Source organism: Mesoplodon mirus (assembly GCF_964341445.2).
Source record: "Mesoplodon mirus genome assembly, chromosome: 15".
NCBI lineage: Eukaryota > Metazoa > Chordata > Mammalia > Artiodactyla > Ziphiidae > Mesoplodon > Mesoplodon mirus.
This window is the reverse complement of record NC_138991.1, coordinates 26,584,595-26,610,917: the sequence shown is the minus strand read 5'-3', so window position 1 is coordinate 26,610,917 and position 26,323 is coordinate 26,584,595. Positions and strand designations below refer to the sequence as shown.

Genomic DNA, 26,323 nt, shown 5'->3' with positions numbered 1-26,323 from the left:
CCTCTCTCTGTATGTTCTTCCTTTCCTCAAGTGAGTTCCTTATTGACCTTACTGTAAAGAAGTGAGTGGTAAGGCATGGTGTAGAGGAAAGAGCCCAGGGGCTTAGCACTACCACAGTCACTGTCATAGGCTAGTCACTATCTGGCTCTGGTTCTCAGCATTGTCATCTGTAAAATGGCAGAGGATGACCCAGATCATTTCAGCAGTGGACCATGCAGATATCTTATCGGTGTTCTTGCCCTCCCACTGGCCAGTCCATCCCTGGGTTTTGCAGACTCACCTGCATAACTAGCCTTCTAGAGGAGGGGGAAAGCGGGGGAGAGGTGTAGAGACCTTCATCCAGGCCCCTTTTTACCCTCCCCCCTCGGGGATGAGTGGCCTCATCCACTCTTGTCAGAGTGCTACTTTGCACAGCTGAGTGGTTCTCCCCACTGTGGTAAAGCTTGTGGCCCTGCCACTTACCGTCTGTATCCCAACAACTCACAGCTTCTATCTATAGCCCTGACCTTTCCTCTGACCCTCAGATTTCGATATCTGACTGCCTGCTTGACATAGCCACTTGACATATCCAAACTGAAAAAATGCCTTCAGTCTAACTTTGCTGTTTTTCCCATTTTCCCCCCACTGGACCTTGGTTGTAGAAGCCTCATAGTCTTCCTGATACACACCGCTCCTCACTCATCCTTTGTGTCAGCCAGCACCAGCCCCGCTAGATTTCACCTCCTCAGTAGCTCCTGAATCTGTGTACTTGTTTCCGCCTTCACTATACCCTCTAATCCAGCCACCATCACCGCCCACTTGCATAGCTGACTGCCATCGCCCCCAGCCAGTCCCGTGCATCTTCGATATTTTCTTCACAAAACAGCCAGAGTGATCTGTAACCAGCATTGGATAATGTCTTCTGCCGCCCCTGTTAGAAACCCTTTATTGGTTTTTGTGGCTCTCTCGATAGAGATCAAACTTCCCGTTGGCCCGCAGGCCCCCTGAGGTCCAGCTCCAGCCCGTCTCTCCAGCGCACCTCAAGTCACCCTTGCTGTGTGCACTGCAGCCGCACAGGCCTCTTACATTTACCGCGTCATCCCCCTGCCTTCCCCCCGCCCCCCAACCAGGCAGGGAGCCTTTGTGCGTACTGTTCCCTTCTGTCTAGAATAGTCTTCCCCTATCTCTTTGCCTAGTTAAGGCTCTCTTCCTTTAGAGCTCACTTCAAGCATTACTTCCTCAGAGAAGCTGTCCTAGACCTACTCCCCCACATCTAGAGCAAGTTCCTCATATTGTACTATATCTTCTCATTATCCTGATTAATCAGTCTGTCTTTCCACTAGACCATAAGCTCCGTATGTCTGTTCAACGTTATTTCTTCAGAGCCCAGCACATAACCAATATCCAGTGGATGTTTGGGAAGGAATGAATGAATGAACGAATGAATGACTAGGCCAAGAGTCCCACATCAAGCGGGTCCACACTGGTAGGCAGCTGTTAGACCAGGCGTGTGTGGGCATTAGTGCCGCCTGTGGGCTTTGGTAGGTTTCCTTCAGCTTGCCCCAGTTCCGCCTCATCCCAGTAGAAGTGTTAGAATGGCTCAGAATGAAAGCACCATTGGGTTTAGTTGACAGGCCCTAACTGCTCGGTGCCTGCTCTTGGGACGTCTGGCAGCAGGTTTCTCTAAGGCAGTAGGCATGCAAGGGGTGTGCCAGTTTGTTAAGTTAAAAAGATGTTTTGGCTGAAAATCTCAGGTGCTGGATTTTACCCTACCTCCCTTCCTCCCTGAACCAGGATCTGAAGATGGAGAAATAAATAGGAAACATTATCTGCCCTTAAAGAGCTCATAATGAGGTATGAGGGCAGAAACTTAACCTATCAACACATTGTGCAAAGTCACATCACTGACATATGAAGAGGTGCAGAAGTGATGCTGGTGATAAAAATAGTATTTGTTGTCTTCCCACTCTGTGCCTGGTACTTTCTTTCTCAGTGTAACCCTGTGAGATGGGTACTATTATCCCCATTTTACAGATGAGGAAATTGAGCCTCATTGAGGTTAAGGCACTTACCAAGACTGCTAAGCTAGTCAGTGGCAGAGCCAGGGTTCAGTAGCCCTCTCTTCACCACTGTACGATGCTGCCTCTGTGCAGAGGGCAATCCGAGGAGGGAGTCACGAACTCAGTCCTAAGGAGGTCAGGAAAGACTTCCCGGAGAGTGGCATAGAAGCTGAGCTTGAAGGGTGAGGAAGAGTTTCCCAGGAACGTGGGGCAGGGAATGGCACTCCAGGCAAAGGAAACGACATGAGGCCCAGAGGCACGGAATGACGTGGCACGTTTGATGTGCTCTGAAGAGTCTGGTGGTGCTAGAGCACAAAGGGAGAGGAGGGACAACAGGGGGGCGTCAGGTGGGCAAGCCTGGCCTGAACAGGCAGGGTAACACATTGAGTGCCAGGCTGCAGGACTGCTGAAGGCCCTGTGTCTCTGTGGCTCTGCTGACCTCAGCAACCTCAGGGCTGAAGCTCTGAGCTCCATCTGTCTCTCTTATGGCAGGAGAGGTGCTGAGAGGGGACCGGATTGTCAACACCCCTTTCCAGGTTCTCATGAACAGCGAAAAGAAGTGTGAGGTTCTGTGCAGCCAGTCCAACAAGCCGGTGACCCTGACCGTGGAACAGAGCCGGCTCGTGGCCGAGCGGATCTCAGAGGACTACTACGTCCACCTGTGAGTTGTCCTCTGCCCCCTGCCAGCCTCGGGTTCCCATAGGGGAGGGCGCTGAGGGAGGGGCGGTCTGAGGGACTGAGCGGGGCCTTGGCTTTCCAGCATTGCAGACAACCTGCCCGTGGCCACCCGGCTGGAACTCTACTCCAGCCGCGACGGCGATGACAAGAAGAAGGAGAAAGACGTGCAGTTTGAACACGGCTACCGGCTCGGCTTCACGGATGTCAACAAGGTAGAGTGTCTTGATGTGCTCAGAGGGCTGGGGGAGCCACTCCCCAAAGTCATGAGCGCTTGGGGCCACAGAGGAAGGGGAAACATGTATCTCTAGGCTTAGCAAAGATGGAGATGGCCAAGACAAGTCCCTCCTGGTGCCCCCAGCCATGGCCTGTCAGAAGTCTGAGTGCTGTGGGCCGGGCTCTGGCGGATGCTACACAGGAGGTGGAAGGCACAGTGCCTAAAAACTCAGATTCCACATAAATATATGATTATATGGATTATAAGATTAACCACCACCACCCCCAAAAAAAGAAAAGGAAGTCTGGAATTTCATCAGTATGTAAGAGAGAGAGCTCAGGAGTGGTCAAGAGCATGCAGGTTCCCTGGGTTTTGAATCCTGCCTTCACCACTTACTAGTTGGTGAGTGACCTTAAGCCTACCTCTTTCATCACCTCTCTAAGCCTTGGGTTCCTTATCTATAAAATGTATGTTATAGCCATACCTGCCTTTTGGGGTTGTCATGCAGAGTAAATCAGATAATCTGTGTAAGCACTTTATAGTGCAGCCACTGAGAAATATGCTAATGGCATTGATTGTAACAGTGATTCTCATATTTGTCATTTTTTAAACTGAACACATATTACTTAGGGAATAAAGAACAGAAGCATCTCCTTTGAGGCACAATCCCTGTCCTCCAAGGGCTTCCTTCATAACTGGGGAGAGAACTGACGGTGTAAGATCCTGGATCTCAAGTCCCAATCCTGACCGTGCCAGTGCTCTGACGGTCAGTGCCAGAGGAGTTCAGAGGGAGCTAATGTGCGTTCAGGTTGTCACGGAGGAGGTGGGCCTTGAAAAATAGGTAGGCTTGTGCTGAATGAAGTTGGGACGGCATTCTAGTGAAGTGAATGCCGTGAACGGAGTTCAGAGTGGAGACTGTTCACGGGGCAGGGAGGGACCCAGGGAGACCAGGCGAACTAACATGTCTGAGAGGGTGACAGCCGCTGGGTATGTTAGGGTGACAGAAGGCCTTGAATACCAGCCTAAGGGGTCTGAACTTGTACCTAGTAAGCCCCACAGAGCCCTGGAGGGTTCATGAGTAGCGGGTTGCTATAAGAGCAGTGTTTCTGGAACACTGGTACAGTTGGGTCTGCTAGATGAGGGAAGGGACCTAATACCTGGCTGGTCACCCTGTGTGATTTTTCTGGTGGTTTCTTGGCTCCTAGCTATGTTGTTCTCTTTGTTGCTCTGTTTTAGATCTACCTGCACAATCACCTCTCGTTCATCCTTTACTACCACCGGGAGGACCTGGAAGAGGACCAGGAGCACACATACCGCGTCGTCCGCTTCGAGGTGATTCCCCAGAGCATCAGGCTGGAGGGTGAGTGGGGAGGTGTGACCAGAGGGGCAGGGCTGGACGGGCCTGGGCTTCACACCCAGGGTCTTTGCACCCTTGATTCCTGAAATGGCTGATAGGCCCCAGTGTGGCATATGGGCCCAGCCAAGGTAGGGTCACTCCATTCCCATTAGAGAAGGTGGGGGGCAATGGGAGAGCTGACATGTTGTCTCCTGGCCTGGCACAGCACCTTACCAGCTTACCACCTCCCAGCCACCCCGGGAGGTAATGTGCTGGTTATGATAGGAACCAGAGGCTCAGAGAGGTCAGTGACTTGGCCAAGACCAAACAGCAGTTTGGGGCTTTGCTGGGCCTATCACAAGAACCAGCCAGCTCAAGAGCAAAGGGTTGAAGAACAAGGGGCAGGGGTACCGACAGAGCTGTTGGGCAGCAGGTTTCAGTGTTTCTGCTCCTCTGCGTGAGTGATTGGCCTAGACTAAACTTGGCCCCAGGTCAACAGTTGTGCAGGAATTTGAGAGCCCAGGCCCAGCCCTGTGGGCCTGACAGGATCTGGTCTGCCTCACCTTGCCTGGCAGCCCTAGCTCACCACAGGGCGCACTTCCATTCAGCGTGCCTGGCCTTTTGTCCACAGTGGTGGTGAGTTTCTGGAGTTTTTTTAAGCTGTGGAACCTCGTAGTCAAACAAAGTCATACACAGAAGTCTTATGTAAAATGTAGACCCTGCACTTTCGGGGCATCATACTGCCTCTCCTCCCGTCTGTGTCATGGTTACAGCTTGACATTTACTGTGTGAGTGTTTGACAGCAGCTGCTCCCCCACTGGCTCTTCGAAGTTAGAGACCCTGTCTCCTTTTCTCACCACTTTCTCTCCAGCACAGTACCTGGCACATAGTAAGTGCTCATTTATTGTATGTTTGTTGGTTGAATGAATGGACAGATAGCAGGATGAACAAATGTGTAAATGAAGGAAGGAAGCATCTGAGTGATTGAATTACTAAAGTGCCAGGACTCTGGGGACTAAATGAGTGAGCGAATGTATGAGAGAGTGAGTCAGTGTCGTTTTTGCCTGTTGAATGGGACTGATTGAATGAGCAAATGAATGTTTGAATTGAGTGAAGGAAGAATTCGTTTGACTAAATAGGGACTCAGTCCCCTCCCCACACACACCTCTCTGCAGCCCCTAAGGCCCTTTGGAAAGTCAAGGCTCTGGGAAGCACAGTTTTTTGTTTATTTTTTGTTTTTGTTTTTTCATCTTTATTAGATTATAATTGCCTTACAATGCTGTGTTAGTTTCTGCTGTACAACGAAGTGAATCAGCTCTATGTATACCTATATCCCCTCCCTCTTGGGGCTCCCTCCCACCCTCCCCACCCCACCCAAGGGAGCACAGTTTTAAAGCTCTAGTTGCCAGCTGTTCTCCCAGCCACTGCTCCGCAGCACACTGCCTCTGAGGGCACCCGCAGAACAGTCCCTGGGTAGTGGCACCAGCCCTTGCAGGAACAGACTGAGTCTCTGTCTCTCACAGACCTCAAAACAGACGAGAAGAGCTCATGCACCCTGCCTGAGGGTACCAACTCCTCGCCCCAAGAAATTGACCCCACCAAGGAGAATCAGCTGTACTTCACCTACTCTGTGCACTGGGAGGTGAGAAGGGGCCGGAGCCCACGGCAGGGGAGGAGGGCTGTGGTCCGAGCAGGAGTTGTCAAGGTGGAGGCCTGACTCTCAAGTGCTTCCTCCCCACCGCCAGGAGAGTGACATCAAATGGGCCTCTCGCTGGGACACTTACCTGACCATGAGTGATGTACAGATCCACTGGTTTTCTATCATAAACTCCGTCGTGGTGGTCTTCTTCCTGTCAGGTGAGAGAGCTGTGGGTTGGAGGGTGGAGAGGACAAGGGGGTGAGGGATGAGGGGCTGAGGTGTCCCCTCACTCCCAGGAGACTTCTAGGGTGTTCTTGGAGCCAAGCATAGGTCAAAAACAGACATTAGGGCTCTGTGCAAGGCATCAGTACACAGAGGTAAACAAGATTCACCCCCTTCTCTGGAGAGCTCCCTAGGGGAAGACTGCGCCGCCTCTTCACACACACCTTCACTGACTCAACAGTGTGTCGTCGTTGCTCATCCTGTTCGGGCCCCATGCGCGTGCTGGATATGGTGTTGAGCAAGCCCAACCCAGTCTCTGCCCTCACGGTCTGTATTCTGGTGGCAGGAGAGAGACAGAAAAGCACAGAAGTAGTGGGGTTCCAGACAGTGCTAAGTGCTGTGAAGCATATGCATGGCTGTTGAGGAAAGGGTGAAGGCTGCTTTAGAGAAGACCTCTCTGAATGAGGAGCCACCATTCAGAGACCTAGGGAAAGACGGTTCCAGCAAGGGTCACGGCCCTGCAGTGAGACAGGCTTGGTGAGAAGCCAGATGGCGAGAGGGCAGTGAGCAGGGTGAGGGTGGTTGTCAGAGGTAGAATGAAACTGATCGTTTCAGTATCAGGAGACGTAAAGATAATGCTGTCTTTATTAAACATTTACCCAGTGGCCAGCTGCTGTGCTAATAAACACTTTACATGCATCCCCATCCTCGCAGCCCCGTGAGCTAAGCCAAAAAGCGTTAAGTTAGCTCAAGGTCCTACAACCCATTGTCTTAACCACTACACTGTGCTGCCTAGATAGGTAAACAGGGTGCTGTGCAAGTACAAACGGGGGTGCCTCTGAACTGTTTGGGGTGTTGAGAAGAGAAGATGTCTTGAAGTGTGAGTAGGAGTCAGGACAGAGTGGGGCATTCGGGTAAAGGGAACAGCCTGGGTTACAGGCACGCAGGTGAGAGAGAGATGGGGCTGTGGCCTGATAACTAAAAGCAACAAATAACCAGAGGCAAGTGAGAGGCTAGCCTGGGAGGAGGTGAGCCTGGAGGGGATGGAAGGACCAAGCCCTGGAGGAGCTGGGATGCTGTTCTCCCTGGAATACAAGCGGTGTCCTGTGACTGCCTCCGCCCATCCCAGCAGCTCATTCTTCCCCTCCTTGGAGGGTGACCCTCTGTTTCCCCTGCCCTGTAGCTGGGGTGGAGCTATGCCCAGGAGAGAACCTGAGGCGGCTGCGTAGCCAGTTCCCACTAGAGGAAGCCACGCGTGCCCGGAGGGCAAGCGGCACAGAAGACTCAGATGGCCGTGCTGACGACTCCTCTTCTTCCCTGCCCCTGTTTGTTTCAGGCATCCTGAGTATGATTATCATTCGGACCCTCCGGAAGGACATCGCCAACTATAATAAGGAGGATGACATTGTACGAGGTCTTGGCTGGGGAGGGATGGACTTGCAGAGGGAGGGCAGTCTAGCAGTGGGGCTGTGGGCCTACCAGACCAGGACGCGCACATGCACGCGGGGTGGGGGGTGTGTGTGGTGTGTGTGTGTGTGTGTGTGTTATCATTCGTAGCATAAACCAAGTATTGAAAAGGAAAACAAAATGTTTAATGACCCAAAGTGATGGGGATAAGGCTTTCTAATTTCTAGGCGTAAAAACAATGGAAGAAATCACAGAAAGAAAACTGGATTAATTTTACCTTAATCCTGCATGTTAAGATATATAAACAACAGAAAAGTGAAATGGCAAAACAATATATGCAATACGTTTTTAAAAAGATGATAGTTAAAAGAACTGGTATAAAATCTCTAAAAGCAAAAACCACTAAAATCCCTAATGTGATAATGAACAAAAAATTTACAGACAAGGAACCATACATGGCCAGTAAACATGTGAAAAACTGTTTTTACCTCAGGGATAAGCCCCCAACGTGCAGTGTCAAACAGTCATGAGAAGACAGTTTTGGACCTTCAAATTAGCACAGATTCATATATATAGTACTAATTGCTGGCAAGGTTAATGTGAGATAAGCACCTTTTCATGCCACCCATGCAAGTGTAAACTGGTAGATTTCTGAAAAGTTATTAATTGGCAGTACATATCATGAACTGCCAAATAGTTAACTTGTTTGTTTGTTTTGTTTTTAACATTTGGCTGCACTTTTAACTTTTGGTGCGGCCTGTGGGATCTTAGTTCCTCAACCAGGTATCGAACCTGCATCCCCTGCAGTGGAAGCACAGAGTCTTAACCACTGGACCACCGGGAAAGTCCTAGTTAACTTGTTTTGATACACTATCTTCTAGAATTTTCCTAAGGAAAGCATTAAAACCACAAAAATTTGGTCTAGAAATATTTATTGCAGCCTTTTTTATCATTTAAATAAACTGGAAATTGCCTGATATTCCATAATAATGGATTGGTTATATTATGGTACAGCCATATAATGAAAAATTGTACAGACATTAAGATAGTAATTGTAGAGAGTGTTTATTGACATAAAGAAATGCTCATGATCATACATCAGCTAAAATAACAAAGTATTGTTACACAGTAAATACAGTATTTTATTGTTAAAAATTATATATACATATGCACATATACATATATAAAGGACTAAAGGAAATATGTCAAAACGGTATTACTAAGTATATAAATCATTTTCTCTATCTTTCTGGTTTATTTTTTAATCTATGAATGTTTATGGGTTTTATATTTTTTGTTCAGTCTTTCTGGATTTTTAAAAAATTGTCTACAATACTCATTTACTACTTTTTGTTCATTTAAATATCATGCCATATATCAAAAATTTTTTTTTACTTATTACACAAGTAAGAGCACATACAGACATACCTCAGAGATATTGCGGGCTCAGTTCCAGACCATCACAATAAAGTGATTATCACAGTAAAGGGAGTCAAACAAATTTTTTGGTTTCCCAGTGCATATAAAAGTTACGCTTATACTATACTGCAGTCTATTAAGTGTGCAGTAGCAGTATGTCTAAAAAAATACCTTAATTTAAAAATACTTTAGTGCTAAAAATGCTAACCATCATCTGAGCCTTCAGCAAGTCCTAATCTTTTTGCTGGTGGAGTGTCTCACCTCACTGTTGATGCTGCTGACTGATCAGGGTGTTGGTTGCTGTAGGTTGGGGTGGCTGTGGTGATTTCTTAAAATAAGACAGCAGTGAAATTTGCCAAATCAATTAACTCTTCCTTTCATGGACAATTTCTCTGTAAACCTGCAATGCTGTTTGATAGCATTTTACCCACAGCAGAATTTCTTTCAAAATTGGATTCAGTCCTCTCAAACCCTGCCTCTGCTTTATCAACCAAGTTTATGTAATATTCTAAATCCTGTGTTGTCATTTCAACTATCTTCACAGTATCTTCACCAGGAGTAGATTCCATCTCAAGAAACCACTTTCTTTGCTTATCCGTAAGAAATAACTCCGTATCTGTTGAAGTTTTATCATGAGATGGCAGCAATTCAGTCCCATCTTTAGGCTTCACTTCTAATTCTAGTTCTCTTGCTATTTCCACTGCATCTGCAATTACTTCTTCTTCTGAGGTCTTGAACCCCACAATTCCATCCATGAGGGTTGGAATCAGCTTCTTCAAAACTCCTATTAATGTTGATATTTTGACCGCTTCCTATGAATCACGAATGTTCTTAATGGCATCTAGAATGGTGAATCCTTTCCAGAAGGTTTTCAGTTTACTTTGCCCAGATCCATCGGAGGAATCACACTCTATGGCAGCTATAGCTTTATGAAATGTATTTCTTAAATAATAAGACTGCAAAGTCAAAATGACTCCTTGATCCATGGGCTGCAGGATGGATGTTGTGTTAGCAAACATGAAAATAACAGTCATCTCATTGTACATCTCCAGCAGAACTCTTGGATGACCAGGTGCATTGTCAATGAGCAGTGATATTTTGAAAGGAATCTTTCTGAGCAGTAGGTCTCAACAGTGGATTTAAAGTATTCAGTAAATCATGTTGTAAACAGATGTGCTATCATCCAGGCTTGTTGTCCCATTTCTAGAGCACAGGCAGAGTAGGTTTAGCATAATTCTTTAGGGCCCCAGGATTTTCGGAATGGTAAATGAGTATTGGCTTCAACTTAAAGTCACCAGCTGCTTTAGCCTCTAATGAGAGTCAGTCAGCCTGTCCTTTGAAGCTTTTAAGCCAGGCATTGACTTCTCCTTTCTGGCTATGGAAGTCCTAGATGGCATCTTCTTCCAATCGAAGGCTGTTTCATCTACATGGAATATCTGATGTTTAGTGTAGCCACCTTCTACATCAGCACTTGCTGCTTTACCTTGCGCTTTTATGTTATGGAGATGGGATTCTCTCCTTAAACCTCATGAACCAACCTCTCCTAGCTTCAGACTTCTCTTCTGCCGCTTCCTCACCTCTCTCAACCTTCATAGAATTGAAGAGGGTTAGGCCTTGCTCTGGATGAGGCTTTGGCTTAAGGGAATGTTGTGGCTGGTTTGATCTTCTATCCAGACCACTCAGACTTTCTCCATAACAGCAATAAGGCTGTTTTGCTTTCTTATCATTCCTGTATTCACTGGAGTAGCACTTTTAATTTCTTTCAAGAACTTTTCTTTTGCATTCACAACTTGGCTAATTATTTGGTGCAAGAGTTCTAGTTTTCAGGAATCTCAGCCTTTGACACATGTTCCTTGCTAAGCTTAATCATTTCTAGCTTTTGATTTAACGTGAGAGACATGCAACTCTTCCTTTCACTTACACACTTAGAGGCCATTGTAGGGTTATTAATTGGCCTGATTTCAATATTGTTATGTCTCAGGGAATAGGGAGGCTGGAGGAGAGGGAGAGAGATGGGGGAACAACTGGTTGGTGGAGCAATCAACACGTTTACTGATGAAGTTTGCCATCTTATATGGGCACAGGTCACGGAACCCCAAAACAATTGCAATAGTAACGTCAAAGATCACTGATAACAGATCACTATAACAGATATAATAATAATGAAAAATTTTGAAATGTGAGAATTACTAAAATGTGACTCAGAGACACAAAATGAGGAAATGCTATTGGAAAAATGGTGCCAATAGACTTGCTTGATGCAGGTTGCCACAGACCTTCAATTTGTAAAAAATACAATATCTGCGAAGTGCTGTAAAATGAAGCACAATAAAATAAGGTGTGCCTATATTACTTTTCTAATCAGTTAAAAAAATAATAAATTGCTTCTAAAGACACCACTCAAAAACTATCACAGTTAATTAACATTTTAGTGTGCTGGTTTACATTATTTTTCCATGCATTTGGTTTGTGGAATGTGGGGAGGAGATTTTCCTTTTATATAGCTGTAAGCCCATGTTTGTGCCCTCCTTTTTCCGTGTGACAGTTCTCTGGGAAATACGTTCTCATGTCACTTATACTCCTGTGTCAGAGTGGAGCTGGTTGACATCTGAGGGACCCTCAGCCCTGGTCAGGGATGTGGGTCCTTGGGGGTGGTCCCTGCAGGAGCTGCCTTCTCTGGAGCCCAAGAAGAGCCTTGCTTTCTGGCCCTTTGCTGCAGGAAGACACGATGGAAGAGTCTGGGTGGAAGCTGGTGCACGGTGACGTCTTCAGGCCCCCCCAGTACCCCATGATCCTCAGCTCCCTGCTGGGCTCAGGCATTCAGCTCTTCTGTATGATCCTCATCGTCATCTGTGAGTAAGCCCGGCAGGGGTGGAGGTTGGGTGGGGGTTTGGGGAGGGGGAGCTGTGCTCACCAGAGCAGCACAGGCCTGAGTCTGAGAAAAGGGTGGGCTTCCCTTCCTGGGGCCTGGGGAGCATGTCAACATCTCTGGGCCAGACAGAGCTGTCCATCCCAGCAAGAGGGCTGGTCCTCTCAGCCACAGGCCCTGGTGATTTGCTCCTCCTCAGATCTTTCCAGCACCATCGATAGCCCCCGACATCCACACCACCAGTGAAGCCATACATCAGCACTCTGAGGTTGGCCTCCTTTTGCAGTCGGGCATTAAGTGACTTACCCATTTCAGCACCAGGATTAGGACTGGAATCAGGTCTTTTTTCTCAGAAAACACCCCCCAAAATGAATATATAGTAGTTACAGGCAGTTCTGAAATCAATCTGCCTAAATTTTTTTTTTTTTTTTTGCTGACATATTACACTGCGTTAGTTTAAGGTATACAAAATAATGATTTGATATTATATGTATATATTGCAAAATGATTACCATAGTGAGTTTAGTTAATATCCATCACCTCGCATAGTTATAAATTTTTTTCTTCTTGTGATGAGAACTTTCAAAATCTAATCTCTTAGCAACTAATCTGCCTAAATTTCTGTCTCAGCCTCATGCCTCCAAGCTTTGTGACCTTGGACAAGTCATTTAACTTCTGTGAGCCTCTCATTTAACCTCATGAGCCACAGTTTCCTCATCTGAGGAATGTGGGAACTAACCTCCACCTCAGAGGGCTGATGAGGTAGATTCAGTGAGCTGGCATTCGTAATGCTCTCACCTCAGTGCCTGGTTGGTTGCAAGTGCTCCGTGGGCTGGCCATTACCATTAAGATGCATGGGGCTTCCCTGGTGGTACAGTGGTTAAGAATACGCCTGCCAACGCAGGGGACACGGGTTCAAGCCCTGGTCCGGGAAATTCCCACATGCCGCGGAGCAGCTAAGTCCATACGCCACAACTACTGAGCCTGCACTCTAGAGCCCTCGAGCCACAACTACTGAAGCTCGCGTGCCTAGAGCCCATGCTGCGCAGCAAGAGAAGCCACCGCAGTGAGAAGCCCGAGCACTGCAATGAAGATGAGCCCCTGCTCGCCGCAACTAGAGAAAGCCTGCACGCAGCAACAAAGACCCAACACAGCCAAAAATAAATAAAAATAAAATAAAAAAAAAAAGATGCAGCCAGCCGTGGCCCAGCAACTGCTGCACCCCTCTGAACCCCAAGTAAGACCCAGTCTTCTCCAGTAGAGTAGGGCGAGGGAGTAGGGAGCCTCATTGAGCCTCACCTGCCCTGGGGCCCTGGGAGCCAGCCCGCGGCGGGGCCTTGGGGCCTGGAGACCCTGACTTTCCCTCTCTTGCCCCTCCCTCCTCAGTTGTGGCCATGCTTGGGATGCTGTCGCCCTCCAGCCGGGGAGCGCTCATGACCACGGCCTGCTTCCTCTTCATGTTCATGGGGTACGTGTGCACGAGTGGGGTCCCAGGGCCGCCGCAGACCGCCTGCACTGCAGCTAACAGGTCCCCTTGGTGTGGATCCCTTCCGTTTCCCCACAGGGTGTTTGGTGGATTTTCTGCCGGCCGTCTGTACCGCACTCTAAAAGGCCATCGGTGGAAGAAAGGAGCCTTCTGTGTAAGTGTCCTAACCCTCCTCCCCATGTTCTTGGGAGGCCAAGAAGCTTCCTCCTGGGCTCCTCAAGAGCAGCATAGGCAGGCTGTGGTGGGGGTTTAGGGCCAGGTGCTGGGCAGCAGCCTGATGGGTGGGAGGAGCACACCCGAGGGCCAGGAGTGCTGGGCTCTCACCCCTGGGTGCTTACCTCTGAGGCCTTAGTAGCTGCATCCATGAAAAGAGGGAATTGAACTTAGATGATTTTTAGCCTACATTGTCCCATGGCTCAAGCACAAGAAGAAATAGGGGATTCAGAATAACAGGATTTAGACACCATCCCAGGTGTCAAAGTTTAAGGTCAAAACCTGATCAGTGGGGCATCTGTGAGAACACCCTACCCAGCAGAGTAAAGAGAGAATTACCTGCCAGGGGCGGGAGAAGCCAGGCCCCACGTCACTGTCAGCCTGTTTTCCAGACTTTGGGGCCTCTGTTCCTCTTCAATAAGGTCAGCTTCTGATGTTCACTGTCCTCCTGGTGGTGAGGAGAGTCCTTGGCAGCGGAAAAGACCACAGAAACCGGAGGACGCCTGGAAGTTGGCCCTGCCTCCTAGGGAGCCCTGAGCCCCTTCTCCCAGAGCAAGTGAGCCTTTAGAGGACCAGGGAAACCCCTGGTGCCAAATTCAGAGAAGCCTCTAGACCCAGGCCTTCTGAAACCATTCTCACAGCTATCAAAAGAGCAGGGGAACTCAGGCTATCCCAGCTCTGGCAAATACCCCTGGCAATTAATAAGCCCTCAGTATAGAAGACCTGTGACAGTGGTGGTTCTGGAAAGATCAAAAAGGGTTTCCTAAATTCTTGACGCATCAGGTGTTTTTCTCAGGCTACTGTGTGCTGAGACCCAGGGATCTTCAGAGCTGTAAAACCCAGCCCTCTCCTCACCTGGTGAGACTTCCCTGATGAGGTCTCCCACCAGATACCCTCCAAGTCTCCCTGTACTGGTCCCATGGCAAACCCCGTCTTTCTGCCCCAAACCTGCTCCCTGCATCCGGTGGCACCATCCACCCGGGCCCCCAAGGCAGTCACCTGGGTGGCTCCTTTTCTTCCTCCTTATTAGCGCCCCTGCCTCCTCTCATACATCAAGTGTGGACGGTTCTCCTGCCAGATAGTCCACGACTTCCTTCCCATTTCCATCCCCAGGACTCCTGCCCAGGTTCAGGCATCTTTCCCTCCTGCCTGGGCCCTTGGCCGTCCTAGGCCGCCTCAGTTTCCGTGCAAGATTCTGACCCTTCCTTGGTGTGGAGCTCTGCCTTGCTCCACAGGCGGGCCTCTGCTGCAGCCGCAGCCGTGCAGGTGTACAACTGCTCTTTTCTCCTCTGGCCTCTGCATGGGCAGCTAAGTCTTAGCTCCGGGGTCACTCTTCCTCCCCGACCGATTCTAACTTCAGGGTCCTCCTTGGCACCCCAGACGGGCCTGGGCAGAGCCTTGTGCCTATGAGTGCCACTTATGTTGTTCTCCATTTATGGGTCTGGACATTTTTCCTGTTCTTCCTGGTATCTAGCACAGTGCTCAGTCCATAAATTTCAGCCAGGAGGACAGGCGAGGAATCCTCTGCTACACAGCAGAGTAAAGCAGGAACACACAGGAAGGGGGGAAATGACATACGAGCTGGGCCTCGGAGAGGAGGGTTTCAACTGGATGGAAGCAGCCAGCGAGGAGGCCTCAGGTTCTGGAATCTCCTGGATCCCAGTCCTGGCTCTGTTATTTCCTTGGTTGGTAACCTTGACCAGCCCTCTGAGCCTTGGTTTCCCCATCTCTCCAGTGGGGGCTGGTTGCACCTAGGTCTCAGGTCGTTGTGTGGTTGTGAGGAGACTATACAGAAGAAGGCCACTGTTTCAGCACTGGCACTCAGACGGCAGATACCTGAGATGCTGGTGACTCTACCTTATGAAGGCCCGGGGGCAGGGACGTGGAGAGAGCAGTGGCCAGTTAGTGGGTGTGGGAGGCTCCAGGCTAAAGGTAAATAAAACTGGCTGTGAAGCTGAGCACCAGATTGCAGGGAGCCTCAGGCATCATGGGCAGACCCTCTTGGATGCTCAGGCAGCCGCAGTAGTAAAGGAGGCTCCACTGTAGGTCTAGGGCTTTGGTTCCCAGTACCTGATCCCCAGCCCCAGAGGTCCTGACTGGATGGAATACACCACAGGGCGCCAGGAGCAGGGCCTCTGCAGTCAGACTGCCTGGGTTTGAACCTCTGCTCCACCCTTAGCTGACTGTGTGAAGTTGGGGTGTGGGGTATTTAACGTTACTGGGCCTCAGTGTCCTCTTCTTGAAAAGGGATGGTGACAGTCCTTCCCATCTAGGCCTGTAGTGAGGATTGGGTGAGATGATTGATTCATGTGGCGGCAAGCACCCACTGCCCCTAAGACTCAGTTAAAGCTTACCCACCACTCTGGACAGTTGGGGTTGAGGCCCAGACCTACGTGTTAGTAAAACTTTTATTTGGTCATTCCTATTCAACAAATGCTTATTGAACAACACTGTGCTCTGAGTGCTGGGAGCACATCAGTGAGCAGGACGTGATTTCCCAAGAGCTTCTGTCTGTGAGGGTAACAACAGCACGTGATTATGAACTTGGGTGAGGGTGAGGACGGTGCAGTTCAGGGATCTAAAAGGACAGAGAGCAGGAGGCTTGCCTAGTCTGGAGGTCAGGGAATGCTTTCTGGAAGGGTTTATCCTTGAGCTGAGTCCTACAGAACGGGGGAGGGCTTGAGAACCTCTAGTCGGGGAGCCCTGATGGGCAGGTGGGAGCTCTCCCTAGATGCAGCTCCCCAGCCTGGTCTCTCTTGCTTCCAGACGGCGACATTGTACCCTGGCGTGGTTTTTGGCATCTGCTTCGTATTGAATTGCTTCATCTGGGGAAAGCACTCATCAGGGGCGGTAAGTGCCCTCCCCAGCAAGGGAGGGCCAGTTGTGCTCAGGCCCATTCCTGCAGGTCACTCCCTGCTGCTTCCTTCCCTTTTCTAAGTCCCCAGGGGGCTCTTCCCAGCCCTGGGGGCTGAGGGCTGGCCAGGGTTTCTCCAGCCCTATGCATCCATCTGTCCTGCCCTTCCTGTGGGCTCTTTCAGACAGCTGACCAAAGCTCACTTCTCTAAAGAAAGATTTCCACAGTCCAGGGGCCAACTGGGGAATTTCCCTCGTCTCAACCAAGGGAAGGCTGCTTGGTATGACTTGATGAGGTCAGTCTCCCAAAACAAGGCTCTCCTCCTAGTGTCCCCGCCCTGAGCTCAGCACCAGCCCTGCTACAAGGATTGTGGACTCAGTTGGGGGTGGGGAGATGGTCTTGATGGATTAGCTGCGGGAGAGGTGGGGCAGGTGTTTGCCATCCCAGCCTCAGCGGAGAGAGCCGCCTCCCCTCCACTGGCAGGTGCCCACAGAAGGTCCTTGGGTGAGGCTTGCAGTCCGGGCTGCCGGAGGACTGGGTCCTTCCCAGCGGTCCAGGGAGCTGCCCTCAGGAAAGACAGGGTCATGCTCTTCCTCTCACTTCCTCTTTTTTACACCTGTCTCCCATCTCTCTCTCAACATTTTTCTCCCAGTTACCAGCTTCTCACTATAAACAATCATTGCAGAAATTTTAGAAAGGAAAGTACAGAAAAGTTAATGTAGATCTGTAGTATGTTTTTGCAATCATTTTTTTTTTTTTTTTTGGCTGGGCTGCACCACGCAGCTTGCAGGATCTTAGTTCCCCGACCAGGGATCGAACCCGTGCCCCCTGCAATGGAAGAGCAGAGTCCTAACCACTGGACTGCCAGGGAATTCCCTGTTTTTGCAGTCTTTTAACCTCTTTTTAGATATATTTAAAATGGAATAATGTAATCTTAAAATTATAAAATAATAGCAAACATTTTCATAGTTCTTACTTTGGAATAAGTATTGTTCTGAACACTTTACAAATATTAATTCATTTCTTCCATTTTGTGTGAGTTGTAAAAACCTCAGACTGCAGAGGGGAATTTAAAAAAAAAAAAAGAAAAATCAATTCCAAAGCCCCATACCCCATCTGAGGAAGTGCTGTTAACTTTCTGATGTAGGCCTCTCCAGGCACGTATGCATATAAGTATTGGGGTGTTTTTATTAAAATGGAGTTCTCGACATACAGTTTTATATCCTGCTTCTTTCACTTCGTGGTATATTGTGGTGTTTTCACTGAGCGAGATTGGGAACACACGACTTGTGCACTCCTGTTTTTTCCCTTCGTTTGCACTTAACAGACCACACGTAATCTCCCTTCATTCCGGCCCTTCCTCTCCCCTTTGTGCTCTCAATCCCTCCTTCCTTGTTCTTTCCCCACGTCCTCCCTGGTGATAAGCTCCTGTAGGATGCCGTGGTTCCTTCACTTCATGGCTCAACTGGCCCTCCATCTGCCCTCTGCTTTTCCCAGGGCTGGGGTCAGCCCCAGGACAGTCTGGCCAGGAGCCCTGTGGAGGGCCGTGTCTGCAGGAGCTTCCCCACCATGGTGGTCCTGCTGTGCCCTACCTGCCCTGGGACCCAGAAGGTCCCCCTCCCCCTGCACGGCCCCAGCCTGGGCTTCAGGGCTTGTGGAGCCTCACAGTGCTGTGCCCACAGGTGCCCTTCCCCACCATGGTGGCCCTGCTATGCATGTGGTTCGGGATCTCCCTGCCCCTTGTCTACCTGGGTTACTACTTCGGCTTCCGCAAGCAGCCATATGACAACCCTGTGCGCACCAACCAGATTCCCCGGCAGATCCCTGAGCAGCGGTGGTACATGAACCGATTTGTGGGGTGAGTCTCCGGCAAGGGCCAGGCGGGGGCTTCTGGAGTAGGCAAGGCCAACGTTCCCCTGAGCCATCTCCTTGGAAAGACATGGACGGGGTACCCTCCCCCTGTGGGGGCTATGACAGGTGCTCCTGCAGCCCCGGCTGGCTCTAGTAGACTTCCTGAAAGCTTAGCTTCACTCCAAGATAGAGAGGACCAAGTTGTAGCCAGACTCGGTGTTGGCCAGGGAAGGGGTGGAGTGGAAAGGTGCAGGGTGACAGGTAAAGACTACCTTGGACCTTGGGCAAGTCACACCACCTCTCTGTACTTCAGTTTTCCCATCTATAAAATGGGGAGAATGATGCCCACCTCTTGAGAGGCTATAATGGTACAAAAGCATGCCGAAAGATTTAGACCCCCCACACAGTGTAAGCATTCTCATTCTTGCTGGCTCAGGAGGGAGCCCGAAGCTTCCAGTGGCCCAGGTCTCCCAGCAGTGTTAACCCTCCCATTCTCTGCAGCATTCTCATGGCTGGGATCCTGCCCTTTGGCGCCATGTTCATCGAGCTTTTCTTCATCTTCAGTGTGAGTACTGCTCCCTGCTCCCCACCCTCCCCTTCGCCCACGCTAGCCTAGTCCCTGCCCCTCCACTTAGATGCTCTGCCTCTCACCGCCTATGACGTTCCAGACAGACCTTTAGCCTCTCGGAGCCCCCATTCTTTGCCCTAAAATAGAGTAACAGTCCTGCCTCTCGGGACAGCTTGGAAGGTTATGTGAGATGTGCCATATGTACGGGGTCTGGTGTGGGAAGGGCTCAGTAAATAGAAGCTGCTTTGGCTGCTTTAGCAATATTGCGGTCAGTCACCACCATTATTAATATCATTGTTGCGTCTGCTTTGATTTCTGGGTCCCTACGTGTCTTTACCTAAGTTACTGAAAACTCCTAGGAAAGTGGGGGGATGATGCCTAATTTTCAGGATCTTCATGAGGCTGGAATGTGATAATGTCTATAAAAGGCACAGTGCCTGGCGTTCAGGAAATGCTTGTTAACTTGTAGCTGCTGTTGTAATGATGATTACTCCTCTCCCAGGCATGCCAAGATGAAAGTTGGCAGAACGGTTCTTCAGAGCCATCTAAGTCCAGCTGACCCAGCTCAGTGCCTAGCATGGAGAGAGGGTCTTGCACTAAGTCAGTGCTGGAGAAGCATCCACTCCTCTGGAGTGGCCTAGCCCGTCCCTGCTGAGACCCCCTCGCCCACCCAGCCCTGCCTAGGACGGGTTGGCTGCCTGGCCAGGGAGGCTGCATCTATTGTGTTTGTGTGACACTGGGCCGATCACCAGCCTCTCTGAACCTTGACTTCTTTGACTGTAAAATGCCATGCTTTCATAGGCTGACACTTGGTGTTGTACGTAAAGCACGTGGCACTATGCCTGGCACATGGTGAGCTGCCCCAGGCAGTGGTGGCAGCTGTGTAATTTTGATTGGGGTGGGATTCATTATTTTCCGCAAGCTGCTGAGTTCAGGCGGGGGCCACCCATCTCAGGATCAGCCATGCCCCAGCCCCTCCCTAAGAACCCTTTGCTCCAGGGAGGAGAGACCAGTCAGCCACGAGCCAGGCCCACAGGCCCCAGTGGTGTCATGATGGTGTCTCCATTCCTGCCAGTCCTGACTAAGGGATGGAGTTCCTGAGCACAAGCAGGGAATGCCAGGGGAGTGGGGGCAGGCTAGCTGAAGGCCGGCTCTGGTATATCCGCAGGCAATCTGGGAGAATCAGTTCTATTACCTTTTCGGCTTCCTGTTCCTCGTCTTCATCATCCTGGTGGTGTCCTGTTCACAAATCAGCATCGTCATGGTATACTTCCAGCTGTGTGCAGAGGTGAGGGGAATGGGGCCAGCAGTTTGGGGTGGGGGCAGCTGGGTCCAGTATTGAATTGGGTCAGTGAGGCTGTCTGGGTTTCTCATGTGGTCCTGCCTCTTCTGGCCATGAGGTCTTGGGCAAGTACATCACTTCCCCTTGCCGAGCCTCCATTTGTTCATCTGTAGACTAGAGTTAATGATCCCTACCTCACTGCATAGTCTTGCGGGGAAGTCACCACGACCTAATGACAGTAGACTCGTCAGTACTGAGTCCACTCCAGTAGTGGTTTCTTCAACAGCTGATGCAGTTTGGGTGACCTGCCCTCCATCTGGGGACTGGCTCTTGGTGGGCCAAACAAGGGCTCTGGGACAGACAGCCTGAGCTGAAACCCTGGCTCCTCTGTTAGTAGCTCTGGATCTTGGGCAGTTGTTTAACCTCCGTGTGCCTTCCGGGCCTCACTCACAGGGCTGCTGCAAAGACTCAATGAGCTGATTCACATAGAGCACTTAGAACAATATGTGGCATATGGTGAGCGTTTGCTCAAGAAATGCTAATGTTGTTAATAATGTTCTTTTGTTGTTGCTGATTTTTTTAAATGGGATATAATTTATAAACAGTAAAGTTTACCCTTTTTAATCTACAGTTCTGTACGTTTTTAGAAATGCATACAGTTGTGTAACCACCATCACAGTCAAGGTATAAAAAGCTTCGCCTCACCCCAAATATTACAGTTCTTACCCAGGGTCTTTAGTTCCTCAGGCAGCTCTGAAACTTGGGGAAGAGGTTCTGCCTGGAGACAGCGATGACCCTTCTCTGTTTCCTCCTCAGGATTACCGCTGGTGGTGGAGGAATTTCCTAGTCTCCGGGGGATCTGCATTCTATGTCCTGGTCTATGCCATCTTTTATTTTGTTAACAAGGTACCACCCTGCATGAGGGAGCCCCCTAGCCCTTTCAGGGCACGATTGTTGGGGGGAGGGTGCTGGGGAAAAAACCCAAGTGTCTAAGTCTTACTTTTCTGCCAAGAATGAGGAGGACCAAAGTCGTCCTAGAACTGTTCCTGCCCTTAGAACATAATCTTTTTAGGAAAGAGAGTATGTTTGGGTGACAAAAGCCTTCAGGATAAATGACAATGAGAATGTTGTATGCAAAACCCGTGAGGTACAACCAAAGCAGAACTTAAAGGGAGTGTATCACCTTACAGTGCTTTTAAGAGGAAGTAAGAGAGACTGTTACAGTGTTCACCTCAAGAAGACAGAAAAAAAAAAAAAAAAAGAACAGTAACTTGAAAGAATGAAAGTAATGAGAAGAGTTAATAAAGGTAAAAGCAGAAACTGCTGAATTAGCCTTTAGCACTCAGATTTAGGAACTCGGCTATACTCACAGAGCTCAGTGTCCCCAAAGAGTGGCATAAGAGTACAAACAGATCCCCACAGCAGGTTTATTAGATTTGTGTGTAACACATAAACCAGATGGGCCATTGAGAGGAGTCTGGGGTCACTCTGGTGGACCCCATGTTACCTCTGGAGCTTACGCTGAAGACAGTTTTACCCGCTCTACTTTGGGTATCCAGAACCCCAAACCGAGAAGTCCTCTGCTTATAACCAGGTATATTCCCAAACTAGAGGCATAGGTCAGCTGGGTGAAGCTTGGAATTCCCTTTCCCAAAAATGTCAGGTTGGAAAGGACTGTCCAGATACTTGAGTGCGGTGCTCCACCCCTGCTTCCAGTTTGCTGATTGCCCTCTTCTCCAGCGATTCCAGCAAGTGATCATCTAGCTCAGGGGTCGGCCAACTGTAGCCCATGGGCCAGCAGGCCTGCTTCTGTAAACAAAGTTTTATTGGCACACAGCCATGCTTGTTCATTTACATATTGTCAAGGCTGTTTTTACCCTACAGTGGCAGAGTGGAGTAGTTTTGACAGAGGCCACGTGGCCTAAACTATTTATATTCTGGTCCTTTAAGAAAAAGCTTGCTGACCCCTGCTCTGGCACATCCAGCAACAGAAGACACTCCCTCCCGATGCTCCCATTCTCTTTGGATAGCTCCTGTCATTATCAAGGCCTTCCTTAAGTCACACTGAAATCTGCCTCCCTGTAAATTCCATCTTCAGACCATAGTCTTGTTCCTGGAATCCTGCAGAACAAATCTAATTTCCCTTCTCTACAGCCCATATTAATCAGTACTATTTTGAATGGAAAATGACCAAAACCAGTCCCAACTGGCTTAAGCAAAAAAGAGAATGTTTTGGCTGATGTAAGTTTAATAAGAAGTTGGAGTTCTAGCCTCAGGCTTGGTTAGATCCAGCAGCTCAAATGGTATCAGGGCTCTGTGTTTATTCCTCAGCTCTGTGTGTGTTTTCTTGGCTTCAATCTGCAGGCAGGATCTTTCCACACAGTAGAAGGATGACCAATAGCAGCCCTAGAGTCTCCTTTTCTCAGCTTTGCAGCTCTAGAACTAAAAGAATATCTTTCCTCTATCATTATGTTATAAATCCCAGGGAAGACACTCATTGGCCCAGGCTACCTGCCATCCCTCACTGTTCCTCATGTCCAGTAGGATGGCATACTCTGATTGACTAGCTTAGGTTTTGTATTAGGACCGACAGCCCCAATAGGACCACAAAGTAGGGAGTGGGTACCCAAGACACCAGGAAGCAGGAAGACAGGAGCCAGCGTTGGGCAAGCAAAACCTGGTTCCGTAGCCGCCTACACGAGGGTCACGTCTCAGCCTCCTGCCCTTCCTGCCTCTGGCCCAGGCTTTCTTCTCTGCTCTAAAAACCTCCTCCAGTCCCAGAGCCCTGTCTGTAAAATGGTGGCCTTAGCCTGTCTGAACTCTAAGGAACTTTCCAGTGCTGCCTTTTTGCCTCATCCCTTTCCTGGTTTTACCACTGGATTTACCACTGCCCTGTTTCCCCCCTCACCTTCACCCCATCTTCAGCCGTAAGGAAGCTCATAAAAGGAGACATAGGCAGTTGAGCTGGAAAACATGGCCTTCACCCCTAGTTTGAGGACATTTGATTTCAGGGAGACGGTCTCAAACAGTGACCCTTATTGTTTTCTTCTGGGCTCCTGGCATTTTGTGGCCATGTGTCTGCTCATGAGCCCTAGAACAGGCCCCACTCAGGCCCTGGTGGGCTGGGCAGGTCTTGATACCAAGGTCCTAGATTAGTTCTACTTGGCCCAGCAAACCCCACCACACTCCAGATTCCCTAGCATCCCTGCCCAGGCCTCAGAACTCTGCAAAGGAGTTCAAATGCTCCAAGATAAAAATCCCCATGAGAGGGTAGCAAAAGTGACAGAGCGTGCTCAGGTGGAGAGGACTGTAGGCTGAGACAGGCTCGGGGTGGCTTTCTGTTCCTAAAGCCAGGAGCCCTGGACGCCTCTCTCCTGCCCCCACTTCCTGTGCTCCAGCACCCAGGAGTCTCACTGTACTGTTCTGGGGACTATGGAGAGTGAAGAAGTGACGGCTATGGCCATTGCTGCCTTTGTCATTCTGGCACTGGCCCCTGAGGTCAGCCCCATCTCCCAGTGAGCTCCCAGGCCCTTCCCCAGGAAGACTCTCACTCCCTCCTACCCCCACAGGAAATGGCCTGAGTCAATGGATTTGGGCCTTGGGCTCTTAGCCCTCTAGCCCCAGGTTCAAATCCCAGCTCCTTCTGTTTCCCGGCTGTGTAACTGTGCGCCATCTGTAAAGTGGGTTAATAACCTACCATAGTGGTTGTGAGCATCCAAGGCGGTGCACGGGCCCTGGTACTGATGAAGGTCCACCGTGACTGTGAGACCCACCTGCCCCTCGCTGCCCACCTGGGGCAGGCCCCTTCCCCTTGCCAGTCTTCAGCTTCACCACAAGATCAGTGAGAAGGTAGGGGGACACCCAGTTGGCCATGGCAGGCTGGCACTAAGCGTGTCCCCTCTCTTCTCTCCCCGCTCGTGCCCCAGCTGGACATCGTCGAGTTCATTCCCTCTCTCCTCTACTTTGGCTACACGGCCCTCATGGTCCTGTCCTTCTGGCTTCTCACGGGCACCATCGGCTTCTATGCAGCCTACATGTTTGTCCGCAAGATCTACGCTGCTGTGAAGATAGACTGATGGGGGTGGACCGTGGCCTGGCCCACTCCATCCACGGACAGGAAGCCACCCCGCGTGGGGAACTGCAGGCACGTAAAATAAAATAACTCCTGCTCGTTTGGAATGTAACTCCTGGCACAGTGTTCCTGGATCCTGGGGCTGCATAGGGGGCGGGAGGGCCTATAGATAAATCTTGCATTTTTCTTCATCATCTTATTCCAGTTCTGTGGGGGATGAGTTTTTTGTGGGTTGTTTTTCTTCAGTGCTAAGAAAGATCCCTCCAGCAGGAACTCTCAGACCTGTTTATTCAGGTTTATTTTTGGTTTGGAGTTTTTTCCTTAGTTTTTTTAACAAATGGATCCAGGATGGATAAACCCATCAAGACACTGGGTTCTGGTCACTGTCTCCACCTCAGTTCCTCAGGGCTGTTGGCCACCCCACGACTAACTGGAAGAGGAAACGCCGGGCCTTCCAGGGCTTCAGCGAGATTTCTGAGCCTCTCGCTGCCCGTCCTCGCCATTGATGCCGCGACAAAGCACAGCTCAGCCTGGACACGCATCCTCGGTGCCAACCAGCCTCTTCCAGCCCCTTTTCCTCCCTCTTCTCTCCTCCCCAGCCTCCTCCCAGGGCTGCTCGAGGCGGGGCTTCCCGCCAGGCCTCCGGTCATCTTGTCACTGGGAGCAAGCCCAGGTCTTGGTTGCTACAAGGAAATCCCCTGGAAGTACTGGGCACCAAATGCCCCAGGACAGCAGGAGTTGTCCCTGCTCAGAGCAGTGAGAGTTTGCTGGACCGGAGGAGAGACTTGCAATGAACCGTCTTCGTGCCAAGAAACCCTGGATCCAGGGCCAAGTGTTTCCAGAGCCAAACCAAGCATCCATGTGTGTGTGTCTGGGCTGAGGGTCCTCACCGCACAGGATGCTCCTCAGCCCCTACCTTGTGGGGGTTGCTGCTCTTTGCAGAGTGTGCTAGGGTGGGCCTTCTCCTCCATTTCCAGGGCAGGACAAGGCCTGGAGACCGCAGATCCCCTCCATTAGGTGGCTGGGAAGAGGCACTCTCCCTGACCTCCCCCAGCCTTCGTGCCCATACACAGCTCTTTTAGCCAGACCCCTCCCCTCCGCCTCCTGTCTGAGTTCCTGCCTCCTTTGAGGAACACCCAGAACACTGGTTGCGAGAAGGAAGATGGAAATTAAGTTCTGTCATTCCTTCCCCGAGTCCCAGGAATAGGCAAGGAGCCTAAGTTAGAAAGAGGAGCTGACGTTCAGGCCTGGGTCCCCTGTCAGCGCCCACTCCTCCTAACCCACACCCCGCCCCCGTGCGTGTCACACACGTCTGCTCTTAAGCTGCAAGAGACCAAACCCACCCTGGGGTTAGGGTTCAAGTAGCAGCCACTCTCCCATGCTACAGCCCCTTGAGGAAGCCCACCACAGGACAAAGCTCAGGATGCTGGCTGAGCTAGGAACACACCACCCTCCCCGCTGCCCCTCCCCCCCATACTCTCCCAGCAGCCCTCACCAGCTCCACCAGTCAAACCGGTGATCTTCTCAACCTTGCCTCACAGCGACTCCGCGGTGCCAAGCGGCGTCCACCAAGAATCAGGTTGGAGGAAAGGGAACCCAAGCAGTAGAGTATGATAATGGAGTCTTGTTCATTCGAATCTTGGAGTTTTTCCCTAAAAGATTCTCTTTTGGGGGGAGTGGGGAAACGGACTCCTAATAAAGGGTTCAAACAGCATCGATTTTTCTGACTTTTTAAATCATCATCATCATTATTTTTAATTAAAATATACCTGTATGCCTTTTTTTGGTCCAGTTGTAAATAAATATGTCATTGTCCTGTTGTCATGTCTCTTGAATCTCTTCAAGGATTACGGGTCTGAGGTGAGACAAATTCCCCAAATGTGTTGAGCTGAGTGGTTTCCCTCAAAGCTCAGTCTCATGTCAGGCTTTCTAGGGCCCAGGCCACTGCTCTTCCCCTGCCTGGTGCTTCTTCATAGCCTCTGCCATCTGCTTAGCCCCTCGATACTGACTCGCTAAGCATGCCTCTCCAGTCCCACAAGTAGGAGATGGTAATCATGTGTGAGCTTTGGTAGCAGTGAGACCTGGTTTTTAAATGATGCCCAGCTCCAATATTTTGCTGCTAACTCACCTCACCTCTCTGTCATGTAAGACACCTACACCTACCATAATTTGTT

The 26,323-nt window shown here is 50.0% G+C and overlaps 1 protein-coding gene across 1 annotated transcript in view; it reads left to right on the top strand.

The window, feature by feature from the left end:
• The window catches only part of TM9SF4 (transmembrane 9 superfamily member 4), a 57,197-nt gene extending 31,229 nt beyond the window's left edge, over positions 1–25,968 (top strand). The window contains exons 4-18 of the mRNA XM_082644002.1: positions 2,532–2,700; positions 2,800–2,929; positions 4,168–4,291; positions 5,791–5,909; positions 6,013–6,124; positions 7,465–7,535; positions 11,674–11,806; positions 13,210–13,291; positions 13,388–13,463; positions 16,289–16,372; positions 18,059–18,234; positions 18,729–18,792; positions 19,964–20,083; positions 20,894–20,983; positions 24,004–25,968. Coding sequence (XP_082500128.1) covers positions 2,532–2,700; positions 2,800–2,929; positions 4,168–4,291; positions 5,791–5,909; positions 6,013–6,124; positions 7,465–7,535; positions 11,674–11,806; positions 13,210–13,291; positions 13,388–13,463; positions 16,289–16,372; positions 18,059–18,234; positions 18,729–18,792; positions 19,964–20,083; positions 20,894–20,983; positions 24,004–24,153 — 1,700 coding nt within the window. The 3' untranslated portion in view covers positions 24,154–25,968. The remainder of the gene's footprint in view (positions 1–2,531; positions 2,701–2,799; positions 2,930–4,167; positions 4,292–5,790; positions 5,910–6,012; positions 6,125–7,464; positions 7,536–11,673; positions 11,807–13,209; positions 13,292–13,387; positions 13,464–16,288; positions 16,373–18,058; positions 18,235–18,728; positions 18,793–19,963; positions 20,084–20,893; positions 20,984–24,003) is intronic.
• The last annotated feature ends 355 nt before the right edge of the window (positions 25,969–26,323 follow it).